Genomic DNA, 15,738 nt, shown 5'->3' with positions numbered 1-15,738 from the left:
CACCTGGCTGGGGGGACTCTACATCTTCCTGGCTCCCTGTGGGCACCTGTATGAACACAGGGGCAGGAACGTCCATAGGGACGGAAACCAACATTGGGAATTCCTTGGGGAGAGTGAATTTGTTGATGTTCAACCCCAGAAAATCTGTGTTCTGTCCTATCTTTTGGAGGCTTCAGGGCATACTGAATGGTCTTGGTGGTCTTTTCCAGCCTCAGAGATTCCAGGATTTTCATTTCCTGTTGTCCAAGGGTATCTTCCACAGCATAATGGTGATGAACTGGGGCAAAGACCAAGATTTTGGAGACAGTGGGGTGGAAACCCTTCTAAAAATATTCTTCCCTCCCTCACTCCTTCCCTGCTGGATTCTCAGCTAGCATGGACACAAAGATCCTGTTATTTTGGGCTGGATTTGCTTTTCATTTTTTTTCATCCCTTTAAAACATCCAACCTTAGGATAAAAATAAAGACACTGAACTGACACATAGGTGGGGACATGGGGGGACAAAGATATGGTAGTACACAAACATGGAGAGTGACGTGGGGACACATGGACATGGAGGGGGATGTGGCCATCCGTGGGGACATGGGGGGACACAGGCATGGATGGAGATGTGGGGGACAGCGACAGGGATGGAAACATGGTGGGGACACAGCCATGGGTGAGGACATGGTGGGACATGGCCAGTGACATGTGGGGACACGGCCACGGCCGGTGCCATGGGGGGAACTTGCAGGGGCTGTGGGGGATGCTGGCTTGGAGGGAGTTGAGGGTTCCTGGCAGGGACTTGGGGCTCGCTGAGGCCTTTGGGGACCCCAGGCCGAGCGGCTCCGGCTGCGCTGGGAGACCCTGGCGGAGGTTCTGGGGCAGCTGCTCAAGGACCCCCTGCCCTGGAGCCCCAGCCGGGCATTGGGCTCCTGGAAGGGAATGAACGTCCTTGTCCCCAGCAGGACAGATTTCTTATTTCTTGCAGGTGCAAATGGTTCTCTTACCAGAATAGCTTGTTGTGTTAATTGTTTTCAGGTTTAAGATTGTTTTCACCTGGGAACAAGCAAGTTACTTAGCTGCACATAGAAGAAGTGACAGGCTAGCTATTAATTTAGCAGAGAGCAAGACCTGATTTTATGAAGCCTTTCTTTTATAATTTGTCTACCTGACTGCAACATCTCACACTTTTTCATTAATTCAAAAAAGGCTCATATGTTCTGATGTTAAAATAGCTCTCTCTTGTGAGGGTGTTATCTCATTAAGGTTATCACTGGTTATCTGTTAGATATGGGATAAGATACACAAAAGACCAATTACAATCAACAAAACTTAGCAAATTCTATCATGTCATTGACACAGGGTTTCACAGCATGAGAAAACAAAAGAATAATGTCCAGTATGTCCTAGGCAAATGGGAATAAATGACCATTGTTTTAAAGTCCAAATAGTCCATTAGCTGGAAATGTTGATCTTTGACATCACTGAATGTGCTCTTGGATCCTGGAACAGGGAATAACTGAAGAAGGTTAGTAGGAACTCTATACCATGATGATGACACAGGGCTTTTGTTGGCAATTTGCCTGTAAATTTCCAGACACAGCCATGTCTTGGCAGTCCTACTTCTGGTTTTGTTCTGGCCACGAAGGCTGCATGGTGATTAGGTTCTTTTTCTTCTCACTGGGCTTCATTTTCTTGGAGGCAACTGACGTTTGGCTGAATGAACAGGTGACTACTTTGTAGTTGTTGATGATAAAAACACATGCATACCTTCTCCTTAAGTTAATGAATTAATTTGGCTCTGTCATTGTAAATTCAATTGAAGAGCCTTCCATAAAAATATTTTACTTTTTTTTGGGTAAAAATACTGCAAAAAAAATATTTTATAAATATGTGAGTATTTAGGAGCTAATTCCCCCTTCTTTGATTTAAAAACAGCATTCATGACTCTTGCCATGAACATGAAGGGAAGTTCAAAACAAAACAATACATGTAGTAAAACCAAAAACTTACAGTAATCGGGAATAATTCTGATACAACAATCCAAAACATTTCCGAGAACAGATATAATTAAAAACACTTGTGAAATTAGATTATTACCAAACATTAAAACATTGTACTATCATCCCAGTGCCTGCAACAGCAGATAAACCTAAAATCAGTGAAGAATTGGATAAGCGTCTGTTGGGGGTTGGTTTTTCCTTTCCTCTCTGCCTGTGGAATTTTTTTCCCATTGACATGCTAAGAAGCACTGATGGTTGGGTCCTAGCACCAGGGAGAGCCTCCCTGTTTTTTTGGGAGTTTCTCTCGGAGGGCGGGGGGAGGTAAAGGGGGAACACGGTGAGATTGGAAGCAGGTAAAGGAGGGTGGGGGCAGTTGCTGGCTCTCGCTCGCTTTTGGCTCTCGGAGCAGAAAGGTCATTGCTACCCCCCCACCATCCCAACGCCGGGAGCTGCCTCTCTGTTTTGGACCCCGCAGCCCTGCTTGGACGCCCTCCTGCTTCAGCTTGCTGTTTTCCCAGCATCCTGCCTCTCCTCCATCCCTTCCCATCTGGGACACAGCTGCCATCACCCCCAGCCCCTGCAGGTGCCGGGATCGTCACATCTGCCCCGTCCACCGGGAATCTGCCAGCGCTCACTGCCAGCGGTGACAGCAACTGCACCAAAGGGGAAAGTGCCCGTGGCCCAGAGACTGGAACTGGGCTCGTGTTCTCTTTGTTGTTAATTTCATAGTTGTTGTTATTCCTATCTCCATATCTTTGCCTGAGAGCCCCTTAATTTCAAAATTATACTAATTCAAAGGGAATGGATTTATTTTCTCAATTTCAAGAGAGAGTCCTGCTTTCCCTAGCAGACTTTCAAACCAAGACACACCTCCTGACCAGCAAGGAAGAGTTCTCCCTGCAGTTGATCACCCCAGTATGGTATATTTTTGTCAGCTCTGAATTTCCCCTTCTCCACGTTCAGAAACAAATAACCTGAATTTGTCTCTCGGGTTTCCCGATCATTCAGAAATGAAGGCTGTTGAGATCCTGAACTTGCTCCCATGGTGTTGGGCTCATTATGCTCCCCCAAATATCTTCCTTTACCCTATAAACAACTGACAGAGATGGAAAGCACAGTAACAGGTCGAGTTGCAGGAATGTAACAACTACAAATCTGTGCCACCTTCTGTCTACTTCCCTGACCTACCAAAACAGGTCTTGGGATTTTTTTTAGATAAATGCACATGCTCTTTAATTTTTCTTTTCTTTTATGAGAGCTGCCAACCCTTTTGTACCCTGAATGTCTCTCCAAGTCTCTACCCAAAGGCCTGACCCGAGCTGTGATCCTTCCAGCCAGGACCCCACCGTGAGGGGGTGGCAAGAGCTCTGTGTGTCAGCCCGGCTCTGGAGGCTGAGCTGGGAGTGATAATTATCCCTTTTCTAATGTCCTGTGAGCGGTGACTGCCAATTCTCCAAGGGCCGTGACACATTTTCACCAGGAGTGTGATGTCCATTGTTACAAAGCTTCCATTTTTACAAAGGAAGCATTTTCAGTTTCATTTTCTCCCTGGAGTGGAAGAAGAAAAGTCACGGCTACTATTGTAAATAAATCAAAAGCGTTTCAGGCAGGTTTGTTAAATTGAAACATCTACTCCTCAGGGCACAGCCTCACCCTTTTTACAAGGCTTCCTTTGAATGCAACGTGGAATTTGCTCAAGTAGGAAATGCTGGGTGATGCTTCCTGAGATGGATTTTTTCTGTTGGATGCAACTGTCTCCAAACTGGAGGATATAGAACAAAATGATAAATAAATCAGTTTTGTCTCATTTAAGGTGTGGAATGCCAGAGCGATGCAAAGAACTGGTAGAAGCAGGATATGATGTTCGACTGCCAGACAAAGAAAATGTGACTCTTCTTCACTGGGCAGCGATAACAGAGAGGAGCTGGTGAAGTGAGCTGGGAGTCCCTGTGACAGGAACAGCGACAGCATATTCTGCCACTGTTACCTACAATGACTTTGTTGCTTTTGGACTTGAAGGAATGCACTGCTTGAGAAGAAAAGGGTAGAATTTAAATCTTAATGCACTTACCTTTGTGAAAATGTCCCTGAAATGGAAAGATAGCCCAGTTTCTTCATATGTGAAACCATGAAGTACACGAAATCTTGACATTTTCCCAGGTTTGGATATTTTAGCAAACTTTCTTGTTTTAAAAGGAAAGGTCTCTGCTAAGGAAGGTGGGACGCTTCCTGGAATGGAAAGAAGACCCGTCCCTCCAAATCCATATAACTTCTAAAGTTATGGAGCTTCCAAGTAAAAGTGCAGGAAAAGGAGTGACAATTCTTTAGTATGAAACATGTACAGATCAGAACAGAACAAACAGCACAAACGCAGGAGTTTGCCCCTGCTGAGCGCTGTTTGCCCTTTGGTGCAGTTATGACCACACCCGGCAGGGGGCGCTGGGAGAGGCTGCGGGGCAGGGGCGGGGCCAGGGTCAGTCACGGCCAGCAGGGGGCGGGGCCAGGGTCAGTCAGTCACGGCCAGCAGGGGGCGGGGCCAGGGTCAGTCACGGCCAGCAGGGGGCGGGGCCAGGGTCAGTCACGGCCAGCAGGGGGCGGGGCCAGGGTCAGTCACGGCCAGCAGGGGGCGCTCCGGTGCTCGCTCGGGCCCTCACGGAGGGGCAGCGGCCGCTCGGACAAAAGGCAGCGAAGGCAGCGATTCCCCCGGGCACTCGGGTGACGGCGGACACTGCCCCGGCTCCAGGCGGCGCACCGCGCTCCGGCTCTGCATTCCCGAGCAGCAGGGAGGCAGGGAAAGCAGGCACATTGGATCCCATTGCCGAATGGCAGCGTAGCAAAGTCCCGAAGCCGAATGCACAAAAGCTCCCGCAGCAACCATGCAACCGACTGCCCTGATCCACTGATGGAAGGGAAGCAGCCAGGGTTGCACCCCAGTCACTGAATTCCAGGATTAAACCAACATTCTTTTGCTCTAGGTAGGCGCAAAGGATAATTCCCAACCAGATATTCTCAAGAGGTTAAAAGCACACAGTTTACTAGCAAACTGGCAAAAACGTTTACAGGCAAACCAGAGAAAATTAAGGAACATTGTCAAAAGAGTAAACACAACACCACTTATCACAGCATAGACTTAGCTCACCAAACATAGAAAATCTTTACACTCATTTGATGTTACCTTCCGTGAGAGAGAAGAAAGAGGGGACCAGAAAGACAGGAAAGATATAGAAAACCAGACATCTGTCTATGGAGTCCTGGGTTCCAGTGATGTAAAACTCCAAGATGAAGGTAGGGCTAAAGGATCATGTGCTTGCCTTATGGGGATCCTTCTTTCCTATGGTGGCCCCAAACCTTTTCAGCCCATCCTGGGCCTTCCTCCCAGGAGGGATTTCTGGTCTCTTGGCCACTTGGGTGCCTCCAGCGTGCCATGACTGACAGACATCGTGGAGCAGAGCACTACTTTCCCAGAGATCTGATCTACTCCTAGCACACATTCCCAGCCCCTCAGGATGTCTCAAAAAAGATTACCTTTTCCAGACTCTGACAGGCAGGACCCAACCCCGACAAAGTCTCGTGTAGAGCGTACACCTTTAGCACAATGTGAAACTGCCTAGGCAGCCTTTAAAAACTCGTGCCCTAAAGCAAACCCCTCTATCCTACTCAAGGCTTCCTGGCTGTCAAATCCTAAAGACACAGCGACCATCTTTTTGGCACAAAGGGTCATGGGACAGATACTTTATCTCTAGGAATCCCTCCTAAGCCAGCATCCTTCCAGAGAGTTGTAGAGAAAGAGAGAAGGTCCTCCCTGAGCCTCCTTTCCTGCAGGCTGAGCCCCCATCTCCCTCAGCCGCTTCTCATCTGACTTGTGCTCCAGAGCCCGCCCCAGCTCAATTCTCTGCACACACTCGAGCACCTCAAAGTCTTTCTTGTAGTGAGGAATACAAAGCTGACCCCAGGATTAAGGTGAGACCTCAGCAGTGGCCAGAACAGGGGGACCGTCACTGCCCTGGTCATGCTGGCCACACTACTGCTGACACTGGCCAGGATGCCATTGTCCTTCTTGGCCACCTGGGCACACCTGGGCTCATATTCGGCAGCTCTGGGCCAGCACCTCGAGGTCTTTTTCTGTGGGATGCTTGGAAATTGCAGGGAATGATCAGTGGAATGTGGACAGTTCAGTAACAACTCCAAGGGGCCCAGTCTGATTTCGGGACTCTTTGGCCACTTTGGTAACAAGTCAAGTCAGCCCAGTTCCCCTTAAGAGCTCTGTGGCCGCCTGAAGTCACCAGCCCGTAGCCCTGCAGGGGGATGTTGTAACCCAAGTGCAGGTGTAAGCTATTTCTTTGGACACCAGTTCCCACTCTTGCAGAACGTTGGGGTTTATTTATGGATCCCTCGTGCCCGCTGGCCGAAGCGCCTCCTGCCCCCGCTGTTGTTGCTGTCGGAGCTCGCAGCGCAGCCCTGCAGGAACGGCCGCTGCGCGCGGGCCCCGCTCCGCCGCTGCCCCGGTGACGGCCGAACCCTGGGCGCGAGCACCGCCACGGGGGCGGGGCCTGCGCCCCTCGCGCTGCTCGGCCACCAATGGGGAGCCGTGGGACGGGCGGGGCGGGCGGGGATTGGCTGGGGCCGGTGGGCGGGGGCGGGGCCCGGAGGGGCCGGGCCCGGCTGAGGGGCCGTTGGTGCGGCAGAGTGGGAGCGGCGGCGGCCGGGGCGGCGTGGGGGAGCGGAGTGCGGTGGGGAAGGGACCGACCCCCGGTGGGAGAGAAACCGATCCCCGAAGGGCGAGGGACCGACCCCCGGTGGGAGAGAAACCGACCCCCGGCGAGAGAGGGATCGGCTCCCGGCGAGGAACTGAGTGGCCTCTGGCGAAGGAGTGAGCCCCGGTGAGTGGCCCATAACGAGTGCCCCTCGCGGCGTGGTCTCGCGTCCTGTGCCCAGTACCAGCGCTCTCTGACTGATCCACATCTGTACTTGCATCTGTTTGACATCTGGACACAGGACTCCCATGCTGACCTCCATGGCTGCTGGCATATATTTATTCTCTTTGTGTCACTTTTCAGGTACATTATTGATTTATGATCCGGATGCAGTGTCTGGTTTCTCACACAGCTGTTGAATGAATCCTTTTGCACAAAAGGTGGTGGATGATGCACTGGCATTTACTCTTTGGTGTTTCACACTTTCCAAGGCATTTTGGAATCCAAATGAAGCTTATGTACTTAGAAATTAAATATGTAGGGAATGTAGTCAAATATTGCTTGTGTGACGTATTCCTTAATGAGTTCTTTTAGAAAAACCAACTATATACAACAGTACCCATTTGTTTTATATTAATACACAAGATCAAAATAATAGGACAAGGAGCCGAATCTAATTACCAACTGTCCTGCCTCCCCACCAAAAAAGGGTGACAACCTTACATGCAATCCATTTTTAGAGCTGTGTAACAGGTTAGATGTATTAGTAGTCTAGAATCACTACATCTGTATACTGCCGAATTGGCTTACCCAATACTTAACAGAAACTTAATAGTAATATTTGGTATATGTATGTAAGGGATAGTGTTTTGAGGGGTTTTGTCTTATATGCATTTACTGTGAATACATTCTCTCTTTTCTCGGTGGTTTTGTATGTGTCCATGCCTGACTTCTGCCATAAATTTCTCCCTGGCTGTGTGGGAGGTGTACAAGAAGGTGCTGTCAGCCCTGCTGGGAAGGTCTTCCTTGGAATACATGCACACCATGGAATCCTCTGAAGTTATACTATGTCTGTTCTTAGAGTATTTAATAACCATTGTGTAGCCAGAGCAAAGGTGGACATAAAAGCTCTCACCTTCCTCACGTGTTCAGTTCAAACAAAACCAGAAAGCAATCTACATCATCTTTTAGAATAAGTTATAGCATTTGTATCTCTTAAAATTAGTAACACTGTTGATCTGGTAGGCACCACATCATCAATGGAAAAGTACTGGTTGATGATTTTGGCACTTAAAATTGTCAGTGGACTATTGCTGGTATTTGACAAGATAGTTTTACCTGCTCAAGCTCCATGAACCCAAGGGACTTGAGCAAAATGTGTGATGTGAACTGTTAGAAAGAGTACTACAGTTGTTACTGTTATAAATGAGAGACAAAAGTCTCTATATTCAGCAAAATTTAGATTGCTTTATTTGATATAGAAAGAGCAAGCAGCGCTGGGGAACGTGAGGGGTCACCGCCCACTCCACGCTCCACCCAACCTTGGTTTGCAGCTTCTTCTTATACTGTGGGTTCTCGTTGTAATCAATAATTTTTGTTTTTTTGTTGTCATAAGCAGTGGTGGTTGAATAAACATCCTTACACAAATTCACAAAGCCTTTGGGTGATAATCAGTCACAGATAGCCATCTGGTCCTTGTAGATAACCACCAGGGAAGTTCTGGAAGTCTGGTCCTTGAGATAGGCAGCATTGATCAGACAAAGGCAGGAAGGGCTTTCTGGGAAGTCTGATTTTGCAAGCTGGTAGCCAATACAACTTATTTGGAAAACATAACATAACATATTATAATGTAACATAATACAACGTAATATAACAAAGTGATTTTAAACAGAATTATTTTATCATATAATTTCCATTATCTAGTGTCCATGCTTCACTTCAGAGCTTAGTATTCTGGTTTATATAAACCCCAATGCTTTTGTGATTAACACGAATCTTTTATCAATTATCATACTGAGAACCCCAAAACTCCCCCTGGACCCTCACCTGGGAAACCCCAAATCCTTGGGAATGCTCACCTGGGATCCCCCCCAAAAATCTCATCTGGGTACCTGGGAACTCCAAAACCCCCTGCAGCCTCATCTGGGAAACCCCAAATCCTTGAGAATTCTCACTTGGAACAACCCAAACCCCACCCAAACCCTCCCCAGAACTCCCCAACCCCTCCCCCGCCCCCTAACCCCCATTTCCTGTCCCCAGCTGTCCCCCCCTGCCCTCCCCCCCGAGCTGGCCCAGGTGGACACCGCGTGGTGCTGAGCCCTGGTGGCCCTGGTGGCCCTGGTGGCCCTGGCCGAGGCCTTGAGGACACCAAGCACCGTCCCCACGGCACTGGCTGAAGGCAAGGTCACGCTGTATCAGGCCCAAGTGGCCCTGGAAGAGCTGAAGGAGGCCAGAAAGGCCGAGGTGGCCCCGGCGGTGGCCCGGGGGACCCTGGGGGACGAGGACAAGCAGGAGCTGCGGGGCTCCAAGCGGTCCTGGCTGAGGCAGCAGTGATGATGATGCTGGAGCGGGAGGAGGAAGGGGCACAGCAGTGCCAGAGCTGGCTATGGGCTGGGCACAGGCTGGCCGTGGGGCTGATGGTGCTGTGCACTGCTGTGTGTGAGTAAAAACCAGTATGGACCAGTATAAACCAGTATAGACCAGTATGGACCAGTATAGAGCAGTTTGGGTGAACTGGGCTCTGGGCCAGGCACAGGCCGGCCATAGGGCTGATGACACTGTGTGTCAGTAAAAACCACTATAAACCAGTATGGACCAGTATAAACCAGTATAGAGCAGTACAGACCAGTACAGACCAGTTTGGGTGAGCTGAGCTCCAGGCTGGGCATGGGCTGGCCATAGGGCTGATGGTGCTGTGTGTGAGTAAAACCCTGTATAAACCAGTATAGAGCAGTATGGACCAGTATAGAGCAGTATGGGCCAGTACAGACCTGTACAGACCAGTATGGACCAGTAGAGACCTTCCCCTGTCCCAGGATGGGGACACTGGGCTGGCACTGGGAGCACTGGGAGGGAACTGGTTTGGTGACATTGAGATGGTGACATTGTTTTGGGGACAATGAGTTGGTGACACTGGGATGGGACTGGGATGGAACTGGTGACACTGGGACACAACTGGGAGCACTGGGACAGGGACACTGGGACAGGATGGAGGATACTGGGATGGGACAGGGACACTGGAATGGGACTGGGAGCAGTGGCCTGGTTACACTGGGACAGGACTGAGGACACTGAGACTGAACTGGGGACACGGGGGTGGTGCCATGGGTGGCACTGGTGACGCTGAGATGGCACTGGGGACACTGGGATGGAACTGGGAACACTGAAAGGGGACGTTGGGATGGGGACATTAGGAAGGGACTGGTGACACTGAGGTGGTGACACTGGGACAGAACTGGTGGCACTGGGATGGAACTGGGAACACTGGGATGGTGACACTGGGACAGGACTGGTGGCACTGGGCTGGTGACACCGGTACGGGTCAATGACGGGGTGGCACTGGGCTGGCACAGGGACACAACTGGGACAACTGGGACAAGAACACTGGGACAGGAAGGGGGACACTGGGATGGCACTAGGGACACTGGGCTGGTGATGACATTGGTATGGGGACACTGGGGATGTGGTACTGGGACAGGACTGGTGGCACTGGGATAGGACTGGGGACACTGGGCTGGAACTGGGTTAGTGACACCAGGCTGGTGGCACTTGGGTGGTGACAGAACTGGTGGCACTGGGTTGGTGACACTGGTATGGTGACAATGGGGGGGTAGCACTGGGATGGGACTGGGAGCACTGGGATGGTGACACTGAGAGGGAACTGGTGGCACTGGGACACAACTGGGAGCACTGGGACAAGAGCACTGGGACAGGATGGGGGACACTGGGCTGGCACTGGGAGCACTGGGAGGGAACTGGTTTGGTGACATTGAGATGGTGACATTGTTTTGGGGACAATGAGTTGGTGACACTGGGAGGGAACTGGAGACAGATTGAACTGGGAGCACTGGGATGGTGACACTGGGACACAACTGGTGGCATTGGGATGGAACTGGTGACACTGGGACACAACTAGGAGCACTGGGACAGGGACACTGGGACAGGATGGGGGACACTGGGATGGACTGGAGACACTGGACACTGGGATGGACTGGAGACACTGGGAGGGAACTGGGAGCACTGGGATGGTGAAATTGGTATGGTGGCAATGGGGCAGTGACACTGGGCTGGGAAGGAACTGGGAACAGTGAGCTGGTGACACTGGGACAGGACTGGGGACACTGGGGCAGCTCTGGTGGCGCTGGGGTTGAACTGGGGACACCAGGCTGGTGACACTGAGACTGAACGGGTGGCACTGGGATGGTGACACTGGGGCAGCCCTGGGGACACTGGGCTGGTGGCTCTGGGGTGTTCTTGGTGCCACTGCTCAGGTGCCACTGTGCTGGTTGCCCTGCTGCCGTGTCCCCGGTGCCACCTGTGCGGTGTCCCCATGTCCCCGCAGTGTCCCTGGACTCGGTGTGCGCTGTGCTGGGGGTGACCGAGGACAGTCACCTGCTGCTGGCCCTGGGCACGGTGGCCGTGTCCTGCCAGGTGACCCTGCAGGCCTCGGTGACATCGCGGTGACACCTGGCCACCACCGCCTGTGAGCACCGGGCCATGGCCCAGCATCTGCGAGACCGCACCCAGCAGGTGGTGACCACCAGGGCCAGTGCCGAGGCCACCGTGGCCACCAGCAAGGTCACCACAATGTCCAGGGGCAGCTGGACACGGTGACATGGCACCTGGGGTACTTGGTGGATGCTGTTAACAGGGACATGATGGTGACACATGTGGGACATGGCAACAGGGGTTCCCCAGAGCTGCCCAGGCCCTCAGGGACATCGTGGTGGCCTTGGGGACCTCGGTGGAGGGACACAAGGAAGTGATGCGAAAGCTGGAGGTGGCCCAGGATGCAGGGACAGGGTGGGGACATGGGGGCAGCACTGTCACCCCAAGGGACACTGGGGACCTTGGTGCCTTTGCCTTGGGGACATCGGGGACACCCTGAGGTCGCCTGTCCTGTTTTGGGTCACTACGATGTCCCTGCAGTGTCCCCACGTGACCGCAGTTTGTCCCCCTGAATCGTTAAAAACCGGAATAATCACGGACAAAGGCGCTGTAACTAATTAAAGTGACAAAGTGGTGTGTTTATTCACCGGCACGGGAGTCACCTCCCAAAGGCGTGACCGCCCCGAACAAGGTTCTTTGCCCTCTATTTATTGCCCAAGATCTTACATACAATACATGTGCATAACCCCAGCACCTCCCATCCCCATCCCATATTAAAATGAGCCCATTCGTCCTTCATGCGTGCGCAGTTCTTCTCTTGAATTGGGTCGGTGCTCTCGAAATGGGTCAGTGGTCTCAAAGGATGAAGTCAGGAGAGTCTTCATCAGGTCTCAGTGACCCTCTGGCACAATCCAAGGCCTCGTGCTTCATGATTAATGGTTTATTATTTTATGTTCTTCTATACTTAAGTTCATAATAGCAGATAATGATACCAATTAGCTCTTGCCTAAGCATCAAGTAATTACCTACCTAACTCACATCTTGGCCATGGAAACTCCTTCTACCCTTAGCAAAAATCTTTACTCTTTAAAGCCATGATTCAACTCTCCATGTCTGTGCCCCACCATGTTTTTGTCCCTCCGTATCCACACCCATGTCTCAGTTCAGTGTCTTTATTTTCACCCGTGTTGGTTGTTTTAAAAGGATGAAGAGAAATGAAAAGCAAATCGAGGCCAAAAGAAAAGGACTGCCTTGTCTGTGTGACCTGAGGTCCTCTGTGCTTGAGTGGGAGGGAAAAATATTTTTTGGAGGAATTTCCACCCCACTGTCTCCAAAATCTTGATTTTTGCCTCAGTTCATCACCATTTGGCTGCGGAAGACAACCTTGGGCAATAGGAAATGAAAATCCTGGAATCAGTGAGGTTGGAAAAGATCTCCAAGATTGTTCAGCATTCCTGGATGCCACCAGGAGATAGGATTGAACGCAGAAGATTTTCTGGGGATCAAAGTCAACAAATCTGCTCTCCTCAAGGAATTCCCAATGTCAGTTTGAGCCCTGATAGACGTTCCTGCTCCTACATTCATCCAGGTGCCCACAGGGAGACAGGATGATGCAGAGTCCCCCCAGCCAGATGACTTCCCAACAGGGATCACCAGGACCACGGATCACCAGGGCTGTGCCCAACAGGGGTCACTGGGGATCATCCAACACCGATCCTCCCACGGGGGATGGAGCTGGAGCAGAGCACGAAGCTCTTCCCACACTCGGGGCACTCACAGGGCTTCCCTTAGTGGAGCCTCCGTTGGTGTCGGGTCAAGTGAGAGCTCTTGGAGAAGCTCTTCCCACACTCAGGACACTCGTAGGGCCTCTCCCCAGTGTGGATGCGCCGGTGGACAGTGAGGATGTCGTTGCGGTTGAATCCCTTCCCGCAGTCGGGGCAGCGGAAGGGCCTCTCCTCTGTGTGAATCCGCTCATGTAAAAGGACATGGGAGCTGCTCTGAAACCTCTTCCCACACTTGGGACACTCGTAGGGCCTCTCCCCAGTGTGGATGCGCTGGTGCCTTCTCAGGTGAGAACTGTGCCCAAAGCTCTTCCCACATTCCAAGCAGGTGTAGGGCCGTTCCCCTGTGTGGATCACCTGGTGTTGCATCAGATGAAAAATGGTCCTGAAACTCTTCCCACATTTCCCACACTCGTAGGGCTTCTCCCCAGTGTGGATCCTCTGGTGCCGGATCAGCTGGGAGCTGTAGTTGAAACTCTTCCCACATTCCAAGCACTTGTGGGGCTTCTCCCCTCCATGAGGCTTCTCCACCAGCTCTGAGCTCTGCCTGGATCTCCGGCCGCCTTCCCGGCTCAGGGAGGGTCTTTCCTCCTCACAGCTCCCTGGGCTGGGTTTGCAGCCCCTCCTCGAGAGGGATCTCTGGGGCTTTTCTGCCTCCTCCATCTGCGCACACCTGGGGAATGAAAAATCCTGGATTAGGGGGAAAGCAAGAAGAGAGCTCCATAAACTGGGTGTTCCTCCTTGCCCAAGTTCATCTCTGGTAGTCATTGAGCATCTTGTGTCTGTAATAACCTCACAAACACCAAGATTCCCACCCAAAATCCTCCCAACTTTAAGACACGGATCAAATCTCCCCAAATAACAAGCTTCAGCCAAAATCCCCTCCAAAATTTTGCAGGTTTAAAAGTAAAACCAGTGAGAGACTCCAAGTCAGAAATACAATTTGATAGGAAAAATGATAAGAGAAAAAAAATACATGCAATAGTACAAAAGAAAACAACTGACAGAATCAGAATACAACCTGACACCCCGCTAGTTAGGCTGGTGGTGGCAGTTCAGATGAAGTGGTCTTGTTGTAGTAGTGATGCTGTAGAAAGGTCTGGTAGCTCTTGTCCTCTGGAAACCACTGGGTAAGGGCTGCCTTGGTGTTCCAAATCTCAGATTTTCTCTAGGTAGGAAAGGCTTGGCTCCTCCCCCTGGCTGGAGCATCTCCCAATGGGATGATGGAATTTTATCAGTCATGCAGTGGCACTCAATGGCCCATTAACAGAAGATATCTTCCTGGAGGAAGGATGGGTTGTGGAAAAGATAAAGAACACTGCCCCACCTGGTTTTAACAGATGGCCCATTAGCAGAGGATATCTCCCACAGAGATAAGGATCACTGCCCCACAGATGGTGATAGAATTTGTACTTTTGGTCACATCCTGTGACCTAAAACACATCCCCTGCTCGCCAGGGCCTTGAGGGGCAGCTGTCCAGCTGGGCCAAGGTGTGCCTGCACCTCCAGCCGTGCTGGGGAGCCTTTCCAGCTCTGGGCCCTGCTGTGCAGGAGGGTCCCTGTGTGAGCTGGGGCCTCAGCCACTCCTCTCTCCACACTCGCCCTGCTGCAGCTCCCTACTCTTCCTCCTATTATTCCTCCTTCTCCTGCACAATCCCACCTGCTCCTCCCACGTGCATCCATGGCTGCTTTAGGAATACAATGGGACCTCCACAAGCCCCTGCACCCCCACAGCTCAGGTCAGGTTGAAAGAACAAACGGGAAATAAAGAAACAGCTTTGGAAGCTGGTGATAGAAGCCAAGATGCCATGGCTATGGCTTTTGCCATTGGCTTTGGCCAGTAAAAAGTGCCAGATCCAGGGCAGATATTCCATTATCTCCCTTGGAAATGGTGTGTGAAATTTTTTACCCCAGTAATTCTTCATCTACTGGAGAATAATTCTACTTTTGTGTTGTCAGTTAGGTTTGGGCCAAGGATGTGACAAGCAATTTTTACTCCTTGGAGAAGAAGTAGAAAAATCTTGATTGCATTGGAAATTTTTTGTGTATATTTTTGAATGGCTCTTAATGATGGCAACATTTCCATATGGGTTTTTCCATGTTCACGTTTAGGGTGGATTTTGCAATACCAGAAAAGCTTTAAAGGTGATGCTTCAATGCATAAACATTTAAGAAAATATTGTTAAAAATAAAAAAAAAATGGCAAAACATAATGCAAATTGTGGGGGTGCACTTGTGGATCACCCAATGACTGCTCTGGAATAGAAGCATTGGATCCAGGCACAGCCAGGAGAGGAGCTTTAGAAATGCAAATTAACACTGATAGGGCAAATTGTGCACCATGTACCAGGGTCCTGTTGCCTGGGGGAGGAATTTCGCTGATTTCCTCTGTCCTTCACCCCAAGCTCTGCCTGCTTGCACAGATGGAATTTGCACAACTAAAGGCAGAGCCCATAGTGAGGATATCTAACTGCAACAGAAATTGGTTAAGCTGCAAAGAGAAACAGCAAAGGAAAACGTTGTGAAAACTTCATGAAAAATGTGGGAGGGGGGAATAATCCCTCTCCCCAGTCCAACATGTGCTGTCACTGTTCAGAGAAATCAGTTGGGAATCCAAGTATTTGATGATTATTTAGAGAAAAGTGGTCAATTGATGCAGCCCTGGCTGG

General features: G+C 50.7%; 1 protein-coding gene across 1 annotated transcript; it reads right to left on the bottom strand.

The window, feature by feature from the left end:
• Positions 1-11,905: 11,905 nt before the first annotated feature.
• LOC148218115 (uncharacterized) lies at positions 11,906-14,351 on the bottom strand. Its single transcript, XM_088158091.1, has 2 exons — positions 14,091-14,351; positions 11,906-13,742 (listed from the first exon to the last, which is right to left on the bottom strand). The coding sequence occupies exon 2, from the start codon at positions 13,730-13,732 to the stop codon at positions 13,076-13,078; it is 657 nt and encodes a 218-aa protein (XP_088014217.1). The 5' UTR covers positions 13,733-13,742; positions 14,091-14,351; the 3' UTR covers positions 11,906-13,075.
• Positions 14,352-15,738: the final 1,387 nt, after the last annotated feature.

The sequence above is a fragment of the Sturnus vulgaris genome, unplaced genomic scaffold (genome assembly GCF_052056855.1).
Source record: "Sturnus vulgaris isolate bStuVul1 unplaced genomic scaffold, bStuVul1.hap1 Scaffold_195, whole genome shotgun sequence".
NCBI lineage: Eukaryota > Metazoa > Chordata > Aves > Passeriformes > Sturnidae > Sturnus > Sturnus vulgaris.
The sequence above is the reverse complement of the archived record's forward strand: the minus strand, read 5'-3'. Positions and strand labels throughout refer to the sequence as shown.